Source organism: Pelophylax lessonae (assembly GCF_965119305.1).
Source record: "Pelophylax lessonae genome assembly, chromosome: 5".
Classification (NCBI taxonomy): Eukaryota; Metazoa; Chordata; class Amphibia; order Anura; family Ranidae; genus Pelophylax; species Pelophylax lessonae.
In genome coordinates, this window is record NC_138772.1 from 210,570,821 (window position 1) to 210,594,206 (window position 23,386).

The 23,386-nt window shown below is 39.0% G+C and overlaps 1 protein-coding gene across 2 annotated transcripts in view; it reads left to right on the forward strand.

Moving 5' to 3' along the window:
- Positions 1-23,386, forward strand: part of PDE1C (phosphodiesterase 1C) — an 899,304-nt gene that overhangs the window by 743,493 nt on the left and 132,425 nt on the right. For both annotated transcript variants that reach the window (XM_082258063.1, XM_082258064.1), the window contains exons 8-9: positions 2,319-2,459; positions 21,603-21,703. In XM_082258063.1, coding sequence (XP_082114189.1) covers positions 2,319-2,459; positions 21,603-21,703 — 242 coding nt within the window. The remainder of the gene's footprint in view (positions 1-2,318; positions 2,460-21,602; positions 21,704-23,386) is intronic.

Sequence of the window (23,386 nt, forward strand, 5' to 3'; positions counted from 1 at the left end):
GCGCAGCAGTGGGGATTCTGATAAGACATACAAAACTCACAAGGGAAGCGACAGATCGGTCACGTGCTGGGTTTTTCATTTTGGGCAGGTTGGCATTCATTGTTCATCATCATTGATGTAGGCCAGCATCTCTGGACAACATGCTTGACAATGGATGTACATTGTGATTTTTTTTTTTTTTTTTAAATAAAGGACTTGTCATTTGTCAAACGTTTTGGTGTTTTTATTTTTTTCTAGTGTATAGTTGTTTCTTTTGTGAATAAGTAGTGGTATGTATGCCTTACTCAGTCTTATGAAGAGGGAGCTTTATCTAGAGGCCCCCTTATTGTTAAAGGGGACATTTCAAGATTCCAGAATACAGCTATACAGACAATATAGCAAATGGTCAGACAACAGTTACAAAAGATGATATTTAGGAGACACAAACCCCCAAAAAATGATTTTGTGGAATGGTTATGAGAATCATAATGTAAATGTTCAATGTATTTTTGTCCACATTCATAATTCTCTGTACAAGTTACCTGATTGTAAACGGATTATCTTCCAAAATGAAGATTAATTATGTATGGAAAATGCAACCATCTTTTTAATGCTTTTTTACACAAAGATGTTTCTATCGGTGTATAATAATGTTTTAAATACCTTGACTCTGAAGTTATGATTGTTCGCTTGTTCTGTTGTGTGAATATTCACTTAAACTATTCAATATTGCTAAAAGCAAATTCCTGTTTACACCTAAAACCAATCATGTACAAAGGCTTTTCACATGATTGGATAATTAATTTGAAGATTCTCAACTTTAGTAAATTAGTTTAAGCTAGTATATAGCTTGTAATCGTATACATATACAGAGTTATATACTTACATAGAATATATTCATTACATATTCTGGCTCAATGCCCTGATTGTGATTTGTTGATCCTTTTATCTAACTGTAAGTCTAACATACAGGCAGGGGAGTTTGATAAAGCTTTAACAACGCTGTTTTTAGGTGGTAGTTCCCTTTAGAAGTTCCTGCACTTAATTCCTGCACTTAATCAAGGCAAGCATTTGGCAGTTTCGGTACCATCACATGAGCCAAATTTAGGTAGTTCAAACTATCACCACTTTAAGAACCTGTCTTGGATTTTTGTACACTTTTTGTAACCTTACTTGTATGCTTATAAACTTTCAATAAAGTGTTTAAAAAAAAAGAACCTGTCACCATGTTAGCAAAAGATTCTTTAATTGCTGCCAGTCCACGAATTAGTAAACTTGTAGTAATAAACCAACGCTCAGCAGGCATACAGTAATACGCAAGTGGGTAGTATGTTTGTGCGGAAAATCTGTCATGAATGTCACATCTTCCCACACATTACTGTATCCCCAGATTAGCCCCGTAGTACAAAACTTCTCAATCATGCACCTGTCAGTGTACCAGGTGCTGTGGCCAAAGAAGGAGGGAGGGCACTGGGGAAGGAGTGTCCAGTATGGACTCTCCAAACTCGATGCCAGGCTCTGATAGATTCATATACCTGTCTGTGACACTTTGGATCAGGTCTCAAGGGAATCCTAAAGGGTGTCTACAACACCCTTTACGAATTCCTTGAAGGGTCTTCCTGATTAAAAACATTAACACTCCGCGGTCTCAAATGACATGTAATGCTAGCAATGCTTTGGGTGGAATGAGACAATAGAATCTATGCTGTCTAGGCTTAAGGTAACATAATGGAGCTTACAAGCAGAAATGTTTCATTCATGGTGAGAGAGGGGTATTTATTTGTATGAAATAATAATGATATTCGGTAATTCTGGCATGTGCCCTTTTGATTTATGTGAACTGCTAATTTTATGTTAGGACTACTCTGTTTGTCATGTTTTCAAAATTTCAATTATTTCATAGACTGACCAAAAATAACATTTTCACATGACTCTTCGATGTGTATTCTCTTTGCTTATGTTCTTCTAGCACCTGGACACAAACAAATGAGCATGTCTTTATACTTTTCTCTGGATGTTTGTTCCCCTAAAAACTATTTAGTTATGCTACCTGAAGCATAAATTATCTATCTGCTGCTTTCTTGTAAGCACGTCAACAGTGACAGGGTGTGATTGTGAAACAAAAGAGATGTGTAATTCAACAAGATATGGTAATGTTTTCGATCTCCTCTTTCATGTACCATATGTCATACATATTAGCGTCATTGTCTCTTTCTTACAGCATATCCTAATTTATTGTCTGAAGTTTAAATGTTCTCATTGCTGTATTGTTGGTCATTTTATTTTTCTGATGGTGTTGCGTGTGTAAAACAAGATAATCATAGTTGTTTCTGTTTTAGATACCTATTTCTGCACTTGTATCATTTGTGGAGGCGCTGGAAGTTGGCTACACCAAACATAAAAATCCATATCACAATTTGATTCATGCCGCAGATGTTACGCAAACTGTTCATTACTTTCTCTTTAAGTCAGGTTTAGCGGTAAGTACAAATTTGTTTTAATTTAGCCTTTTGGATTGTGGCTTCTGAAAAAGAACAGGATAACCTCACACAATGGCCTTAAAGTTGAGGCAACTCAGGGTGAAGGCTTAAAAGAAGAAGAAACTTACTGTTTGAAGGACATTTGTAAATAGAATAACAAAAATAAATTTTTAGTGTACCGCAAGATGTAATTTAAAGTGTAAGTTCACATTTACTAAAAAAACACATGAAGCTGTATATATATATATATATATATATATATATATATATATATATATATATAAAGAGAGTACACCCCTCGCAATTTTGTAAACATTTTATTATATCTTTTCATGTGACAACACACAGCCATTAATGTCTAGACCGCTGGCAAAAAAAAAGTGAGTACGCCCCTAAGTGACAATGTCTAAATTGGGCCCAAAGTGTCAATATTTTGTGTGACCACCATTATTTTCCAGCACTGCTTTAACCCTCTTGGGCATGGAGTTCACCAGAGCTTCACAGGTTGCCACTGGAGTCCTCTTCCACTCCTCCATGACGGCATCACAGAGCTGGTGGAAGTTAGAGACCTTGCACTCCTCCTCCTTCTGTTTGAGGATGCCCCACAGATGCTCAATAGGGTTTATGTCTGGAGACATGCTTGGCCAGTCCATCACCTTTACCCTCAGCTTCTTTAGCAAGGCAGTGGTCATCTTGGAGGTGTGTTTGGGGTCATTACCATGTTGGAATATTGCCCTGTGGCCCAGTCTCCGAAGGGAGGGGATCATGCTCTGCTTCAGTATGTCACAGTACATGTCACAGTACATGTTGGCATTCATGGTTCCCTCAGTGAACTGTAGCTCCCCAGTGCCGGCAGCACTCATGCAGCCCCAGACCATGAGACTCCCACCACAATGCTTGACTGTAGGCAAGACACACTTGTCTTTGTACTCCTCACCTTGACACCATCTGAACCAAATAAGTTTATCTTGGTCTCATCAGACCACAGGACATGGCTCCAGTAAGCCATTTCCTTAGTCTTCTTGTCCTTCAGCAAACGGTTTGCGGGTTTCCTTGTGCATCATCTTTAGTAGAAGCTTCCTTCTGGGACGACAGCCATGCAGACCAATTTGATGCAGTGTGCGGCATTTGGTCTGAGCACTGACGGGCTGACCTCCCACCCCTTCAACCTCTGCAGCAATGCTGGTAGCACTCATACGTCTATTTCCCAAAGACAACCTCTGGATATGACGCTGAGGACGTGCACTCAAGCCCTTTGGTTGACCATAGCGAGGCCTGTTCTGAGTGGAACCTGTCCTGTTAAACCACTGTATGGTCTTGGCCAACGTTCTGCAGCTCTGTTTCAGGGTCTTTGCAATATTCTTATAGCCTAGGCCATCTTTATGTAGAGCAACAGCTATTTTTTTCAGATCCTCAGAGAGTTCTTTGCCATGAGGTGCCATGTTGAGCTTCCAGTGACCAGTATGAGAGAGTGAGAGAGATAACACCAAATTTAACACACCTGCTCCCCATTCACACCTAAGACCTTGTAACACTAACAAGTAACATGGCACCGGGGAGGGAAAATGGCTAATTGGGCCCAATTTGGACATTTATAACTTAGGGGTGTACTCACTTTTGTTGCCAGCAGTTTAGACATTAATGGCTGTGTGTTGAGTTATTTTGAGGGGACAGCAAATTCACACTGTTATACAAGCTGTACACTCGCTACTTTACATTGTAGCAAATTATCATCTCTTCAGTGTTGTCACATGAAAAGATATAATAAAATTTTGACAAAAATGTGAGGGGTGTACTCATTTTTGTGAGATACTGTATATATATATTGTGTATATATATATATATATATATATATATATATATATATATATATATATATATATATATATATATATACACACACACACTATATTACCAAAAGTATTAGAACGCCTGCCTTTACACCCATATGAATTTTAATGGCATCCCAGTCTTAGTCCATAGGGTTCAATAGGGAGTTGGCCCACCCTTTGCCGATTCACCAACTTCAACTCTTCTGGGAAGGCTGTCCACAAGGTTTTGGAGTGTGTCTATGGAAACATTTGATCATTCTTCCAGAAGCGCATTTGTGAGGTCAGGCACTGATATTAGAGAGAAGGCCTGGCTCGCAGTCTCCGCTCTAATTCATCCCAAATGTGTTCTATTAGGTTGGGGCCATGACTGTGCAGGCCAGTCAAGTTCCTCCACCCCAAACTCGATCATCCATATCTTTATGAACCTTGTTTTGTGCACTGGTCCAAATCATTTGGTGGAGGGGGGATTATGGTGTGGGGATGTTTCAGGGGTTGGGCTTGGCCCCTTAGTTCCAGAGAAGCAAACTCTTAAGGCGTCGGTCTACCAAGAAATTTTGGACAATTTCATGCTCCCAGCTTTGTGGAAACAGTTTGGGGTTGGTCTCTTCCTGTTCCAACTTTACTGCACACCAGTGTACAAAGCAAGGTCCATAAATACATGGATGAGCAAGTTTGGGATGGAGGAACTTGACTGGCCTGCACAAAGTCCTGACCTTAACCCAACACTTTTGGGATGAAATTAAGTGCTAACTGCAAGCCAGGCCTTCTCATCCACATCCGTGCCTAACCTGACAAATGTGCTTCTGGAAGAATGGTCAAACATTCCCATAGACACACTCCTAAACCTTGTGGACATTCTTCCCAGAAGAGTTGAAGCTGTTATTGCTGCAAAGGGTAGGCTAACTTAATATTGAACCCTACAGGCAAAGACTGGGATGCCATTAAAGTTCATGTGGGTGCCCCAATACTTTTGGTAATATAGTGTATATATATACCACAGCATAGTGTAACAAACATACCTTCGAATTAGGACTTTTTATTTTTTTTTTAAATGCAGACCTAAAACAATAAAAAGAAGTCTTCCCTTGTACATCTGTGGCCTGCATGGCCAACTACTATTTAAAGTGTGAAGAAGATGCCTTAACCTCCTTGCTGCCAGGTCTGTACTTTGTACGGACCTGACAATGGGGATTTACACAAATATTGTGTGTATAACTGACGAGCAGACTCCTCCCTGTCAGATGGAAGCATTCAGGCGGCTGCACTGCCATATGATTGCTTCCACACCCCCCTTGGTAACAGCGCCCCACCATGTAACCCAGGCTCTGCTTGCCCATCTACGTGCCTGGGACCGACATAACGGGCGCCGCTGGGTAGAGGGGAGGGAGCAGAGTGGACACATGTTCACTCTCCTTCCCTCACTGTTGCTGACCCTGAAAGTGACATCTTTGACATCACTTCCGGGTCCGCCTCTCAGTGTCCCCGGCCGCGAAAGAATGTAATGCAATGCAATCTGCATTGCATGCAATAAGTTGAGAACAGGGGAGACATCCAGGGTCTAAAAGACCTGTCACCAAAAAATCATCACACAGGGGACTTTTTGTCCCGTGTGTTCTGAAAAAAAAAGTTAAGTAAAAAAAAAAAAGGTTACACCCAAGCACATAAAATCCCCCCAAAAATCTTTGAGGCTCTCCCACCCCCACATATATGCACATATGAATGTAAACACATGCATCAGGGGCATCTACTCATGAAAAGCAGATTGTAATTGTAATACACATGTATTGTCGTGCACGCCGGAGAGAGAGTAATATCTCTAGCAGCAGACCTTCTCCGTAACACTGAACTGATTATCTATAGGGTGCTTTTAAAGTGTTGCCTATGGAAAATATAGGGAACTGAAGTTGGTCGCCATTTCATGGGCGCACGCAATTTTAAGGTTTGACATTTTGGGTATCTATTTACTCCCTCATCTTTTATATTTTTTAAAGAAATTTGGGTAATCTATTTTGTTTGCATGCCCTAAAATTAACTTTAGTGTATTTTTTACTTTATGTGGTAAAATCATTTGACATAAAAAATTGAAACTACCCCTAATTTTTTCTCTAGGGTGTCTGCTTTCAGAAAAAATATAATGTTAAGGGGGTTTTATTTAATGTCCAGGCCTAAAATTAGTTTTTAAGAGTTAAAAAATGAAAAAAAAAACAACTCTGGCAGCAAAAAGGTAATCTTTACATACTTGCCCTTGCTTCCCTATCAGTAGGTTGGGGCCCTCGGGAGTAACGGGAAATACCTAGAACTCTTGGTTATGGGGAGCATATTACTTATTTCCATTACTCCCACATGACATTGGTGGTGCTTAGTGATTGGCTGCTCAGGCATCTAGAAATGTCACAGGGAGAGTCTGTTGCCCTTGGTTCTAAGTCACAACCTCAAGCTTATGAATTCACCTCCTTGATCCTGGCAATGAAACATAGAGGCAGGGTAAGAAAAAGAAGGTAAATATGTTAAGCTGAAAAGTGTAGCAGTCAACCTTTTGCTTGGTCCTGCACCTAATCCTATAATAATAATAATAGCACAATATAGCTAATCCTAAATAGTAACACATACAATTATACCTGTGGAAACTCCTTTTTCGATTTATTTAACATCAGCTAGGCTATATGAAATGCATTTATTTTCAAAACAAAATTTTATGTATTTAGGCATATTATTAAAATGTATTTACAGTATAATAATACAATTAAAAATAATTATATATTTTATTAATATTAAGTATTGTTGGTGTCATTTAATCTATAATTTAAAAAAAAATAGATTTTTCAGAGCATTTGTATTTTAAAGTAAAAATGTTCTAAGTGTTAAGTAGGTTAAGCTTGAATGGGTTGGTGCATGGCGGCCTGCAATTCATAACTATCAGTCTTTGGATCCAGCCAATTCTGCTGAACAATAGGGCAAGTTCGGTGACCTACTTTTTCTGAAGTTAAGCAACATAGTCTGATCACCAATCCCAGAGCACAGCAATTCTAGAAGAATCTAGAAAAAGGCAAAGCATGAAGCCCTACACTAGCAAGGTGTGCCCACTGGGACACAGGAAGGTCTGTGGCGATGAATGCACTTTGGTTTTTTGCATCTTAGAGGATCTCTTTTTTTTTTTTTTTCAATATTTCAAATCGTTAGATCAAAGTTTCTCTAGCAGGAATGGCCATTGTTGGATTGAAATGAAAAAAGGTCTGCTGAACCAGATGAATTTTGATCCATTTAAAGCCGAGTTCCGGGCCTCAAAATCGAAAAAAATCGATTTTGGGCCATCCGCTTGCTAAGGGACACCTGAAAAAAGAAATGGATGTTCCCAATTTTTTTTTGGTCACTTACCTTGGATATTGAAGAAAATATACTCACCTTCCTTCCACTTCCTCCCTCGGCGGCCGCGGCCTGCACCGTCACTTCCGGCTTGCGATGACTCCTGGGAGCTGAATGTCATCACTCCCAGGGATCAATGCGCCTGCGCCAGCCCGCTCATTGCTTCTGGTGCAGGCGCGGCATTCCCTGCTAAACAGCTTCTGGGCATGCCCAGGGATGCTGCGCTTGCACCGTAAGTGACGAGCGTGGCCGGTGCAGTGCATTGTGGGACTCCGATGTCACCAAAGAGGCCGCAGAAGAGGACACGCTGGCTTAAGCTGCCCACACCTGAGATGGCAGCGCTGGAGAAGAACTTTTCAAGGTAAGTATTTCTTCTTACAGGTAAGTGCGACCCGGGACAGTTCAGAGGCTATCCATGGTGGAATGTACTAGCTCTGACTGTCCCAGGGGTATTTTTATCTAAATTTGACCCCCGAGGACGGAACTCCGCTTTAAGAAGAGTTTAATAAGTGTAGCAGATTTCCCAGTCATTGTGCTGGATGTGGGTCCGCCTGGGTTACCGCTAACAACAACAGCACATTTAAGCATGTTTTCCAAGTGTGAGCACTGAGACAATGACCAGTCCAGTATCTTTGGGTTTTTATGTTTATTGAGAACTTGGCCTGCTACCTGTTAACACTGAACTGACTTCTGATCACCTCCTTGTGACTCAAAGTCTTTTTGAAGCTCCCTTTGGCACTCCTTGCTGAGGTAGCTACTTTATCACTGCTGCACTGCTGAACACTTGTACGCTTCAGGGCCGGCATTGGCACCCTCTCTCACACACTTATCTTTAGGGCTTAGACACTGGCACTCCCTTTTCTAAGCCCTCTCTACTGGTTAGCTGGCTCCCGGGTCCCTCTAACCTTCTGGAGTGGCCCCCTATCCTAGGCAGAGCCCTGGGCATTTTACAGTACTCATGGCACTGCTTTCCTGGAAACCTCTGCCCAGCAGCTCCACTCGGTCCACAGCACACTGGATCCCTCTCTGCAGCTCAGCTCAACCTTCCGTCCTCCAGGCCGACTGCCCAGGACACCCTCCTCCTGCGACTCTGCTCCCACCAAAGACACCCTGTCATGTGCCCCCCTCAGACTTATGCCCCATCCCAGGATGCATTGCGTCAGATTCTGCCCTCTGGGATAGATACAAGCCCTGGTGTGCTATTGGTCATGTTTCCTCCACTGTCCAATAAGAACCCTCATTGGCCATAGTGCGAAGACTCCCCGAGCTAAACAGGCACACCTGGAAACACATGACAGCCTAGCTGAACAATCAGGCCCCCCTGATAAGCAGACAGGGCCTCCCCTATGGTTTTTCTAGCACCTACATAGAAGGGTGCTACATCAGGAACAACAAAGAAAGGCAAGCTATGTACTGTAAAGCAGAGTTTAATTAGAAACAAAAGATGAGGCAGAATATATACTGTATATATATATATATATATATATATATATATATATATATACTGTATAGCATAGTGTAACAAAGAACAAGACAGAGACACAATTTATACGATACAGCAGTGTGAAGTATAGAACATATGGGTATTTTTTTATAGGAATATGCAATATGGTGTGTGTAAAATGTTGAATCATTATACAAAATGGCATAGTGAGAACATACCAGTGTATAGGGCAGTGTGGTAAGGACTAGTGGACTATCATTACATATAGGCATGTGCGGTTTGTTTCATTCAGAATAAGTAGTTTGACAAATTTTTCTTTATTTGGAGATTCGTATATATCTGAATACCCAAATTGCAGCATAACAAAGCTTACCGAATGTTCCGAATAACAAAACTAAATTCGTCTGAATTTCGGTAAATCGAAAATGAAATTCAAATCTAATTTTACATCAAATTCTAGTCGAATTTGAACTGTACACATATTTCTGAATTCAAAGATTGTGTGTGTTATTGGTGTACCATTTTAAAATAATGTTGTTTTTGTTAAGCCAAAAATGATTTAAAGAGTCATTGTAATCATTTGATGAAGATTTTTCTTTTGTTTGTTCAGTTTGCCACAGTTGAATCGAAAAAAAAAATCTAAAGTTTTCAGTTCAACCGATTCAAAATTGATTGATTCTAAGGTTTTGAATCTAAAAAAATTGGTAAATTTAAAGAAAATTTGAAAAAAGATATAAAACTAATTCCAAATACGAATGCCGAATATGAATTAAAAGAATCAATAGAATTTAACGAAACCAAATAACTAGATTACCGAATCTAAAGGAAACAAAACAAAACAATTTTTTTTTGCCATGCACATGTCTAATTACAGTGGAGCTGTATGATGTATGTGGAATATATAATAGGACCCTAAAAATTTACTTTATTGTACAATCCAGATTGCAGATATGATACACACCAAGGTCAGTTTGCTATTTAAAGCCTTTTCTTGAGTGGAGATTCACGGACTTAAGAGGAAAGGCACATGAGGCACCATTAGACGTTCACACAGTAATATCACAATATTCTGACCGATTGACTGAAGCCTCCTATATATGTCATGTCTATTGCACATTAGACAAAAGAGGACCAATGCTTCTACTATGGCTCACTACAGAGGTCACAACACTACTCTTATACATTGTTTACCATTGCTGTGCAAAAGGAGAGAAGCCTGTGTCCTGCAATGTGTGCTGTGCAACAGATGAGACAAACATGCAGTCACAGCAGAAACCAATATTTATGCAGGGCAGGGGCGGAGTAAGATAGGAGCTTGGGGGTTCTAAAGATTTGCCCAAAAATATTTAAGCACCCCTAAAATTCACATTCTTGCATGTGTCACAGTGTTTTTTTATTTTTTATTTTATTGTACCTCCAAATCCTGTACTGATGCAAGGAAGCAGGGGACTCTTTTTTTCTGTGGAGGGATACAGCGGCTCCGGTTGCATAAGCCGATGATCTTTAGCTAGACCTGGCAGGCTGGAGTCAGAGGCTGATTGATATACAGCCTCTCTGCTGCCTCCTCAGCCAATAGGAAAGAAATGAACCCGCCCCTTCTTCTGCCTGCCTGATTTGCCCGATGAAATACAACAAAGGCGATGTCGACACTCAGTAGCTAGATGGGAGGGGGAGAGGAGAGAACAGCAAAGCACAGGAGAGAACAGTACAGCCTGCTACAGGGAATGAAATACAAGAGGCAGAGAGATTCTTCAGCCCCTGGCTACAGTGATGCACAGAAAGTTTGCTTCTCTATACTTGGACTAAAGAGAGAAAGAGAGAGAGAGAGAGAGAGAGCAACACTTTCTGGTAGGATGAAGAGCACCTGCTGCTCATTTCAGCAGTGTAGCATGATGGATGTTAGCAGAGCAGCTCCAGAGAACCACACCATCCAGGCAGTATTCTGACGCCAGCAAGGCTTTTGTTAAATTTCCTCTAAGGGACAGACAGAGCCCCTGCATTCCTTTCTGCCAGCACAAATCATGGCTCCTACAGAGACCCTGACAGGGAGAAAATAATGTTGGATGTCTGTGTGCTCTGTCCATTCATCTGCTTGCATTATCTTTGACATGAACATTGCTGGTGTCACAATACAAGCTGAATAGATTGAAAAAAAAAACAATTTTTTCCTCTAGTGTTATTCTTCTAACACTGTTTCCCACTCTAGAAACAAGCCAGGACACTTAAGCACCAACTGTGTGAGCCCATTCAGTGTAATTCCAGCCCAGGTGCAGTGTACAGCCTGTCATTGACATCATAGTATGCTGCTGTATTCCCTTATACAGTGGGGCAATCATAAACATGAGTACAGCAGCATACAATGTCAATGACAGGCTGCACACTGCACCTGGGCTGCCTGGAAGATAGAAATTCAACTGTAATTACACAGAATAGGCTCAGCCACTTGTATGCAAAAGCCATGAATTTTAATAAAAGTAACGTGAACTTTCCCTCTGTACTAGCTCTCCCTCCTCATGTCATGCAATCTGTTGAGGAGATTCAGCCAATTTGCAACTGTGCACTCCATGTAGCACACCCCTGAACCCTTCACTCTGTATATAACATCCTTCTGAATCCTGCGCATGTACGTAGCATCCTCCCGAACCCTGCACACAATTTGCTGGAAACAAGTGCAAGCATCCAAACAGCATAAATCAAACAAACATATAATAAGCCCTGGCCACTTGGGGCGTCTACCTTCACAACACAGGAACCTACCTATGGTGTCTGTCCCAACCTACTGCTGGGCAGACACTGCTGGTCATACAGCAGAAAACCAATAGTCTATTTGTTTTCTTTTCACACAGAAAAAGTCAACACCACCTCACCTTCAGAAGTCTTTCTCAGCTCACTGCTCTGCTTAACGCACAAAGCCTCAGGATGCAGCAATCAGTAGTCATCCTCTGAATAACTTATAGAGGCCTTAATTGCCTCATTCTGAATAGCTGAAGCTTTCCAACATCCTTAAACCTTTCTAGCTACCTCTGCAGCGACACCTGATAGTAATTGGTGAATTGTCTAAACAAGGCAGAAATGTATCTCCCGTCTGTGACAACACCCACAGATTTACCTGACTTCCTGTCACACAGTATACAGAGGACAAACCAAATCAAATAAAACAACTACCATGCAAGTTAAAAAATCTCAAAAGCCATAATCACAGAATCATGTTAGCTGGTTCCCACATTCGATGTGAATAAATCAGCAAAACTATAGCGCTACCCCGTGCTTCCTCTAAAAATCTGTACAAATGGACCTACTGTAAAGGAGCAATGGTAAAACCTATCTAGGAATATCCAGTGCAAATAAACCAATGTATAATAGTAGTCACCCTCTCTGCAAAAAATATTTTGAGGAATTGCAGAGCTGCAATGTGCAAATAATGGTGAAACCCCCTACATACTGTAATGATAGCAAAGATGCTAATCAACCAGTGTATTAGAACATAGTAGTAATTGTGTCACTCTCTCTGCAAAAATATTTTAAGAAATTGTGGAGCTGCAATTTGCAAATAATGACAAAACTCACTATATATAAATAATAATAAATGTAAAATATGTAAATCAAATTTACTTTTTATTATGATTAATTATAAGGGGTTTCACTTACTATTTGCTTATTGCAGCTCTGCAATATTTCTTAACTTTTGCAGAGAGAGTGACACTGTCACTACTATGTTATAATACACTGGTTGGTTTGCATCTCTGCTATCATTATTGTATGTAGAGGGTTTCACCATTATTTTCACATTGTAGATATGCAATTTCCAAAAATATGTTTGCTGAGAAGGTGACACCATCACTACTATATTGTAGAACATTGGCTGATTTGCACTGGATATTCATTTATAGGTTTTATCATTGAACCTTTAAGTCCATTTGTAGAATTTTATAAAGGAAGTGTAGAGTTGGGCTGAATTTTTTTATTTTATTTATATACATCAGTCAGGACATACTGATTACCATTGTACAGGGTGCCCACTAACCACCATTGTGCCGATGCACACTGACAAACTACTTTAATCCCACAGTCTGTTCAGTTCAACCCCAGGTCTTATTTGGTCTATACAAAGGGAGAAAAGTGTTACGCTATAAGCCATGAAGTCTAGATAATGAAGAAACATCCACTTTCTTACCATGCCCACAGGTGTGTGCGATATCAGTGCTTTGCCCGCTGCATTAGCTACCTTACTTATACCTCAAGCACCACCATAGCATCCCCCAAAAAAAACTTGTCGGATGCAGGCAGAGTTGTATAAAGTACTCGAAACCCATACTTGAGTAAAAGTACAAGTGCCCGATCAAAAAGTGACTTAAGTAGAAGTGGAAGACTTGAGTAGAAGTACTAAAGTATTCAAAATTTTTTGTACTTAAGTACTGCAAGTAGTTTTTTTAAAAAAATTTGCTACTCAAGTACTGAAAGTAAAAGTACCAGTAGTTTTTTAAAAAACATTGCTACTCAAGTACTGAAAGTAAAAGTACAAGTACTGTGTTATGTAGTTATTAAAGAAAGAAGTCAAAAGTTTGGACATCATATTGTTTTTTATTATTTCAAATGCAGCTTTATTTATACATACAGTAGCATTTATTTTCATATGCACTGATAATACACATGTTTTGAGCTTCATGAAACCTGCCATCTACTGTTCTGCAGTGGTAATTTTTATAATAGTAACGAGTAACTATGCAGCACAAAAAAAAATATCGGAGTAGAAGTATTGAAATCATCGAAAAAATGTAGTGAAGTAAAAGTGGAAGTAGGAGAAAAAAATTCTACTCTAGGAAAGTACAGATACCGCCTTTCGGTACTTAAGTACAGTAGTGAAGTAGTTCTACTTAGTTACTATACATCTCTGGATGCAGGGGAAGAAGAGCTGGGTAGAATAAAAATAAAATATTCATGAGTGAGGGTGGGGAAAGTAGCAGCTTCAGCAACAGATTGGTGAAGATTAAGAAACAGAAAAAAGAGTTAGAAACCCATCTGGTAAACAAGAGAGTTGAGCAGTTCAGGTATGGAAAGCTGCAACTTCTAACATCACTTGATCACAACTCCTGTAAACTTCCCTTACACTCTGAGTTGAAGGGCCCGTGAAGAGTGTCGTGGTAGGTTTATCTAACCTCCTAATATTATCCTCATTACTCACTCTCGGTGGATCAGGAAGGATTTCTTTTTCCTCTGCTGGAGCTAATTGGTTTATGCTTTACTGGGTTTTTTTTTTTTGCCTTCCTCTAGATCAACTGTGGGTATAGGATTGTCTATAAAGGATTGTATGCCCCCTAACTAGATGGGCTTGTGTCTTTTTTCAACCAAACAAACTATGTGATTATGTAACTAGGCCTGAACTGTCAACTACACCATGCCCTCTGCCTGCCATGCAATATGAATGTCTTAGGGCCCACAAATGGCATTCTAAAGCAATTTAAAGCAGCATTAAGGCTTGTTAAGATGGGTGGCAGAATGGATTACATGGGAGATAGTTGCAATCCTTGCAAATGCCCATAAATGACAGTTGAGTAAAGTCTACTTAATCATGTTATCATCTTTGTTGATTGAGTCAATAGGCTTTAGAGCTAGTAAGATAAGAACACAGTGATGAGTCATATCAGCAAACCAGATGCATTGTCCTATCTATTGATATTAGCTAGTGTGGCTTTAATTTGTTTTCCAACGATGCAATTCTAAAAATAAAACATTTGTAAGCAGACATTTCTTTCTTGTTTCCCTTTTTAAACTATATAAATTCCCTCCAACTTTTTAAATTAAGTTGTAATCAATTATCAGTTTAACACTGAACTTACAGTAGAGAGTTGGCATAGTCAAACCTACAAAAATAAAATGAATTTAATGAGAATCTCAAGCCTGTTTAACTGACTACAAAATAAACAGATGGTGTGTGCAGTTGCTTTGACAAGCCTCAGTAACACTAACTTTGGCTCCAACTTCCTTACTTAAAAATTGAAGCATTGTTTTCTGTTTAAAAAAAAAAAGGAAGCATTTTTTAAGCAATAGAATCTGTGAAATCTGAATAAAAGTCAACAATACTGCTTAAGAAACCATTTTATAAATCAAAAAAAAATAGTAATAAATAGGTATTAATGCTGCCTTTGGGGGAATGCTTTGTGTTTTGATTCAGTTTTCCTTTAAAAAAGTGTATTATGAACCTGGAAAAAACTGAGGATGGCATAGCAATAAATCCTAACAAAACTGTGGGTGGACATAGTTTATTAATTTCAGTTTTAAAATATGCAAAATACAAACATATAGTTTATGCTTTTTTTTGGTTGCTGTAAATAAAACAGACTGGTGTACTGTGGACCTTTTACCTAAATAGGAAATAAATCCCATGGAACATATTTATTTTATTTTATTTATTGTACTTATATAGCGCTGTCAATTTACGCAGCGCTTTACATATACATCATATTGAGCTTATCTACTATAACAATAGAAATCAAAATATTCAAATATCAATTTTAAGCATCCCAGAGTAGTTGTTTGTCGAAAGATTGTTTCAGAATCATTTTCATTGGCAATGGCATGCTATCATCGCTCTGTGTTAGTAAATGCTCTCACCCCAAAACTCACATAAACAAGAGCATTTGTTAGTTCTAGACTTTCCCGCTGAACATGGAGCTTATAAATCTTGGACATTGAATACACAATAAAAAGTGACGCTCTACAGCTCTAAATCTCAGGTAATGGCATTGTCCCTACAAGAGTAAATGACTGCTTTTATTACTTTTTATTACTTTTTATGAAAAAAAAAAAAAAAAAACACATTGGTGATCTTCAGAATCTTGTGCAGGTTAAAAGTGAGATTGATGAGCAAACAAGGTCAGCAGCAGCTTACGGTGCATCTTGTATTTTAAACACTAGTGAAACTTAGTAAGTTTTTATAAAAGAGCTTGTACCACATAATTTACATCACAATGCTTGCTTACTGTATCAAGAAATGGGTGAAGACTAAAAACTCTGAGTTAGACTTCATAACGGGCAGTGTATCCTGGGAATGGCTCCTTAAGACTAGATATTAACAGTCGTAGTTCTTGTATGTCCCCTGAAATCTAAAGAAAGCACCCTTGGTGACTGCAGGAAAAAGAAGCAGTTGATTTACTCCTATGTTCTCTTTCAAATTCAGGAGAACTTATGGTAATTAAATTGTTTGGTATAATACTGGAATTTGTGGTCAGGTACCAGCAGTGATCGGGGAAGGCAAAAAAATCAGAGTACAGATGGAAGTATTTCTAACATTTAAATTTGTTATGCTCAAAGTGTGTCATTTTGCATTTAGCAATACTAATAACAAAATTGTTCTCTGAGCAGTGTGCCTATTCAGAGCAAACACCAATTAGTACAAGTGGCTTTCCAGAATTTTTTTTACAAGATGTGACAAGATGATTGTTAGCTTTCTAGTAAGAAAACTGAAAGCACGAGTAACAATTTTCTAAATTTACAAAAAAGCTTATTAAACTTGAAGATTAGACTAGGTTTTATAAAATATACAGTGTCACTTTTTTAATTAAGTTGACAGATTCCAGGCTGTTAAAAAACTAAACTCAGAAGTCAGCACTAATTAATTAAACATCTTGAAATGCCAGTGAACCCAAATGACATATTTGCAAAAATTACTTGTAAATGCTTTTAAGGGCGTTCTTAAATACATAATCTACAAAATAAACAGTGTAAGAAAACATTTTGCAAATTCCTAATTTATGTGACATGTGTTTACATACAGTGATTTCATGATTAATTGTTCATTAAGCGGGTATGGTTTCAACCAGAACAATATTCTGATAATACACTGATGGTAACATATTTGGGTTGATTTACTAAATAAATTGTGTGAACATTTACTATCATTGTTCAATCAAGTGCAGATACAATAAGAGAATGCAAATATGTGCCCTTCACGTGATTGGATATTTGAAGGGAATAATCACACAATTTATTATATATATATATATATATATATATATATATATATATATATATATATATATATATGATTTTTTTTAACTTTATTTTATTGTTCATATAAAATGTACAATACATAGAAAGATTCCCAGACAAGGAAAACAAAACATTGATATCCTATACCCTCTGAATTCTTTTCCCACCCCTACCCCCTTCTAATGTACTTCCTTACTGTTTCCTATCAGTCCCCTGTCTCACCTCTCACTCCTCCATCATTATTTCAATATAATCCTTGGACTTCCTAAATTCTGACCATGTGATAATTTGCAATTCCTTTAACACTGTAAATAAACCTCAGTCAGTGTCAGCATAATGCCTCTATGGCATGCCACAGTACAACACAAATACTCCACCACTTAACCTTACAAGCTAGTCAGGTCAAGTCTGTTCTCAATTTAATTTTAAAAACAGAATTGATTTAATTAATTAGTCTTGGGGACATGCCAATACTGGGGCAGGTTAGGCTAAAAGATATAAGAGTCATGTGTATGAGATGAAAGCAATTCCCGTGCCAATCAATGTCAGTTCAAAATGGAAAATTTGACTGAATGATTATTACGGCTATCTTTATACAGGATAAATATATCACTGCTTCTATGCTCCTGCTACTTAATCCAGAAGAAGGTGCTGGGCAGAATTTCAAATAAAAGATATATGTACTAGATATATATATATATATATATATATATATAACCAAAACAGTTGAATGTAGGGCTGCGCAACACTTGACCACATGTGTTGCACCCAACTTATTGGCAATTACTTTACTACATGAAAAATATTGTTGGCTTATTAGAACAAAAAGTTTATTGTGCAACTTAATTAATTAAAATGTGAATAGTAAAAAACTCCCCTAGATTTTTTTTTGTTTGTTTCCTATGCACAAATCCATTCATAAAACAAAACTACTCTAGACAGTTATTTTTGAATCTGAAGATGTATTTCCCCTTACTTTTTTACCACTTTGGTTGTTGTGTTCCTCTTTTATAAATCCTTAGCGAAATTAAAATTAGTGTATTCTGGTAATGGTATGTGACTGATGCTTGTATTTACAGCATTCAGTGGATGATTATTACTTTTTTTTATTCCACATGCATTACATATATTTCTCCACATTTGCATGCCCAGCAAGTTGTCCAGAAAAAATTACAGATAAATTATTTTGTCACTTATTTCTTTAAATTAAATTTGGGTAGAATAGTGAGGGGTTAAAAACTTTTACACTTTTATTGCTGTCAGTGTCCCTGCTTGGGTGATTTATTGCCTCTGACTACTAGTCTTAGGAGACTTGCAGTGGGATTTTGTGATGTCCCTACTCTGCTGCTCTTGTTGATCTTGTTGGAGGCTTTGACATAAGGAAGCAAAGCCCTTTCTTAATCACTTGACCTCCAGAACATTTAACCCCTTCATGACCAGGGCATATTTTGCTATTTATTCAGCACTGTGGTACTTTAACTGGCAATTACTCAGTCATGCAACACTGTATGTAAATACAATGTAGAACATGTTTTCACACAAATAGAGCTTTATTTTGGTGGTATTTGATCACCACTGTATTTATATACTGTGTATATATGTGTATATATATATGTTTATATATATATATATATATATATATATATATATATATATATATACACACACTATATTGTCAAAAGTATGATAGCATGAGGCTATACCTGGACCCTATAGAGTTTGCACAGGCAGTCCAACTCCTCCAGGATGGCACAATAAAATAACATTGCCAGAAGGTTTGCTGTGCCTCCCAGCACTGTTTCAAGAGCATGAAGGAGATTCCAGGAGACAGGCGTTTACTCTAGGAGAGCTTGACAGGGCTGTAGAAGGTTTTAAACCCATCAGCAGCACTGGTATCTGTTTCTGTGTGCACGGAGGAACAGGATGAGCACTGCCAGAGCCCTACAAAATGACATCTGGCAGGCCACTGGTGTGAATGTCTCTGATCAAACAATCAGAAACAAACTTCATGAGGGTGGCCTGAAGACCTGACGTCCTCTAGTGGGTCCTGTGCTCACTGCCTGGCACCATGGAGCTTGATTGGCATTTGCCAGTAAACACCAGAATTGGCAGGTCCACCACCTGCGCCCTGTGCTTTTCACAGATGAGAGCAGGTTCACCCTGAGCACATGTGACAGACACGAAAAGGTCTGGAGAAGCCATGGAGAATGTTGTGCTGCCTGTAACATCGTTCAGCAGCACATCCGGTTTGGTGGTGGGTCAGTGATGGTTTATGGAGGCATATCCATGGAGGGACACACAGACCTCTACAGGCCAGACAATGGCACCCTGACTGCAATTAGGAAATAGGATGAAATCCTTGGACCCATTGTCCAACCCTACGCTGGTGCAATGGGTCCTGGGTTCCTCCTGGTACACGACAATGCCTTATGTGGAGAGAGTATGGAGTAGGGTCAGTCGTGTGGGGTTGGGTACACCTGGTCTTAGCAGGAACCTCTTCATCGTTGTCCAAACTAGCTGTCAGATACGGCTGTTTTCTAAAGGTTCATATTCTGAGCCCGATTCTGACAGTGAGGCCTGCCCTTCACTCTCATTTGTCATTTGTTCTTTAGACATTTTGCACTTACTTTACAGGTACCTAGTGGCTAGACATGTGCAATTTGGTTCATTCACATTTGTTTTTCAGACAAATATTTTATTTTAAGAGATTCGGATGTATCTGAATTTCCGAATGGACATAGCAACAAATCTAAATGAATTCAAAAAAGTTATAACAACATTTTTTGATTCATTCGGATTATTTTTGTTTCATTCAGATTCATGGAAAATAGGCTGCTGGTAAGGAGCGGGCGGCTGCTGAATCCTTTACAATTTACTCATTTGCTGTTACCCGGATTCCCTGCTGTCAGCAAAATGTAAACAATATAAGTATCGGCTAAAATGTATTTTTTTAAAAACTGCACGGGTGTCTCCCCCAATCTATATAAGGCCTTTCTGGTCTGGTATGAATTTTGAGGGGAACCCCACACCAAAACAAAAAAATGGCATAGGGTCCCCCAAAAATCCATGCAGGATCCTTAGGTTTGGTATGGATTTTAATGGGAAATGACATCAGAATCTAGAAGTGCCCCTAACAAAGGAGGCCCCCAGATCCTGCCCCCCTCATGCAAATGAATAAGGGGTATATAGTATCCCACTTATTCACCAAAAAGGTGTCAAAAGTAATAAAAATAAAAAACACAGAGACAGTTTTTGACAAGTCCTTTCAAATTAATTGTCTCCTGAAGTAGATCCAACGTTAATCACGATGAAAGCCTTCACAAAAAAAAAACGCCGCCTACCAAACACAACTGCACACAATGCCCATCACTATACAGAGACACAGTGCAGAACAAACATGGTAAGTCAGTAATAGTGAAAGATCAGCTGCAGAGAGACCACAGGCAATTCTGGTGACTCTGCCAGGCCTGGTTTCGTTATAGCTTCTGAAATTACATTTCTCTTCAAAGTCTATCTAAATCTACCCTGTCCACCTTAAGCTACTCTGTCCACATAGTGACACTGCTGCAACATCTTCAATACAGAATGAACAGAATTGCCACCCTGTTAAAGTAAGCGGAAAGTCATCAAATATACTTGCAGTATCTCAAAAACAAGGAACAGAGGTTGCACCAACCTAGGCTCATTACCTTCATGATAGCTTTATTTGTATAAAAAGACAGATATATACTCACAAACAACATCAGCAAAAAAGCACATCAAAGTCCTCAATGTACTTGAAGTGACCTGGTCACCTAGACAAGTCCCAAGCAAAGACCTTCCAAAAGGATGATGCGTTTCAAGGGGGGTCCCTGAAACCTATTAGACTTTTGAAAGGTCATCTCACACTTGGGACCTATCTAAGTGACCATGTCGCTTCAAGTACATTGTGGACTTTGATGTGCCTTATTGTTGATGCTGTTTGTGAGTATATACTGTATCTGTTATAAAGCTATCACAAAGGTAATGCGCTAGGTTGGTGCACCCTTTGTTTCTTGTTTTTGCAGTATTTCCTTTGGGTTTTCCCAGCCTGCAGGGGGCAGCAAAACATGTTCAATTATTGGATCAGCTGAAGATTGTGGATTGTCTTTTGCCAGTGCACTTCTCTTGAGCAAAGGAGATTGCTCTTTTTTTGTCGATACTTACAGTATTACCAGGTAATAAAATTATTTTTACAAGAGAGATGTAGGAAAACTATAACTGCTCCATTAATGCTATTGAAAGACTGTGGAATAAATATCATGATCGCTTTCACTCATGACTCATTTAATTAAAATAAAAGGAAGTGTGTTGATTACATTTAGATCAACTGATATAGTCATTTATTTATGTTTTTGTTGTAAAAGTAGTTTGCATTATTTTAAGAATGATAATTACATTTTAATCTCATGTATAGTTAGGTATGGAAAAAAGCACAGGGTAGGGATAAGTAATGTTCCTTGATGAATAATTACACCACCTATTTCATTTCTCTAGCACTGGCTAACAGAACTGGAAATTTTTGCTATGATTTTCGCCGCTGCCGTCCACGATTATGAACACACGGGCACAACAAACAACTTTCACATCCAAACAAGGTAATACAATGATTGAAAAAAGTGTTTCTCTTACTGGTATGCCTCATAGCTGAAAACTTTCTGCACTCATATGCCTCGTTTCCACTGAGCGGAATGGTTCAGGTTGGTACAGTTTGGAAGGGTTAGAATGGTCCGGCCTATATAGGTGAGCGTTTCCACTGCAAGTCGGACCGCCAGGGGCCATGCATGTTTATTTTGCGCTTTCGTTTGACCTGAGTATTGACGTTTTCATGTCCGCCAATCAGTGGAATGTATCTGTTGATGCCAGTAGCTCCGCCCTAACCGTACCATACCATTTCCTATGGCATTACATCTGAAGGAGGACCAGGAATAGTGCAGTTTGGTTCGGGTGTATGGGCCACTTTCATAATGGAAACACTCAAAATAATGTACCGTACCGACACAAACCAATCCGCTCAGTGGAAACTAAGTATTAGGGATTAGCACATCTTTTTACATATGCCATACAAAGAATCAAAAACTATCTGTCACTATGTACAACTATGGGCAAGAGGAGAAGTTGGCCTTGGGTTTGCTTTGTAATTGTAATGTAAAATTATATGTAGATTGTAGATTGACAAGTCCAGTTATACTTTGACCATGCTGCCCGACAGCCATGTACCCATATGGGTTTATTTAAACCTATACTCTGGGAAATAGCTAAATACAAAAGTAAAATACATACATTACATGGGGGCAAATAATTTGTGTTTCTGTCCATCCAGTTCTGAAATGTACAAAGCCCTGTGTGGCACAGGAGGAAACCCGATCTTTCTCTGCTCATGTTTCCCTTTTAGTTTCAGCTCCCCACCTGGTGACTGGACAGTGAAAGCAGAAGCAGTACACTGTTGAGTTCATATCTGTTACTCTCCTCCTATGAGAATGCTCATTGCATTGCAGCACACCTGATTGGCTCCTTGTGCTGCTTCTCCTTATCCCTTTTCTGACATCTTCTGTATGGTAGACTGCAAGAGGCTGGTACCAAGTCAATTTCAGGTACTTACTCTGTATGCATTTTAAAAAATTCCAGGTTCACGATGTTGCATTCCAATAATATACATGTGGCCACAACACATGGCAATGCATGTTATGTGCATTGGTGTGCTGAAAAGCCATTCATTGTGAATAGCACTCTAACACACTGGTGATTCAGAACACTGTAACACACTACCCTGTGCTGTTGCCTACTGCATTTGCTAAAAATAGTGCATTTTTTTTGTTTCAGTGCATTAGACAGCCCAATCAATTGAATGAGCTGGCATAACGCAATGTGCATTAATGCGTAACATAACATATGTGAATTGCAGGTCAATTGCACCTGTCATTGAATTCTAAACTACCTCAGAAGAACAGCAAACTGATATCAAGCTAATGCCATTGACACAGGCCCCACAATTTTTGTATAGTAATCAGGGCTGTACTGCTACACCATGTTGTCCTACTCCCACTCGAACGATGTCCTTCTATTAAAGCCTAGGTTTAGCTAAAACAGAAAACATAAAAATCAGCACAAGGGACATACCTTACAGTTAGTATGATATGTCCCTTGTGCTGGTCTTCTGAATCTTCCACCATCTTACCCCACTCATACCCCTGTATCCTTCTAGTGGGGGTTAATACAACTAAAGGGCTGTCAGGAGCCCTCATCAAAAGAGCTCAAGTATGACCACCCTTTTATAGTGC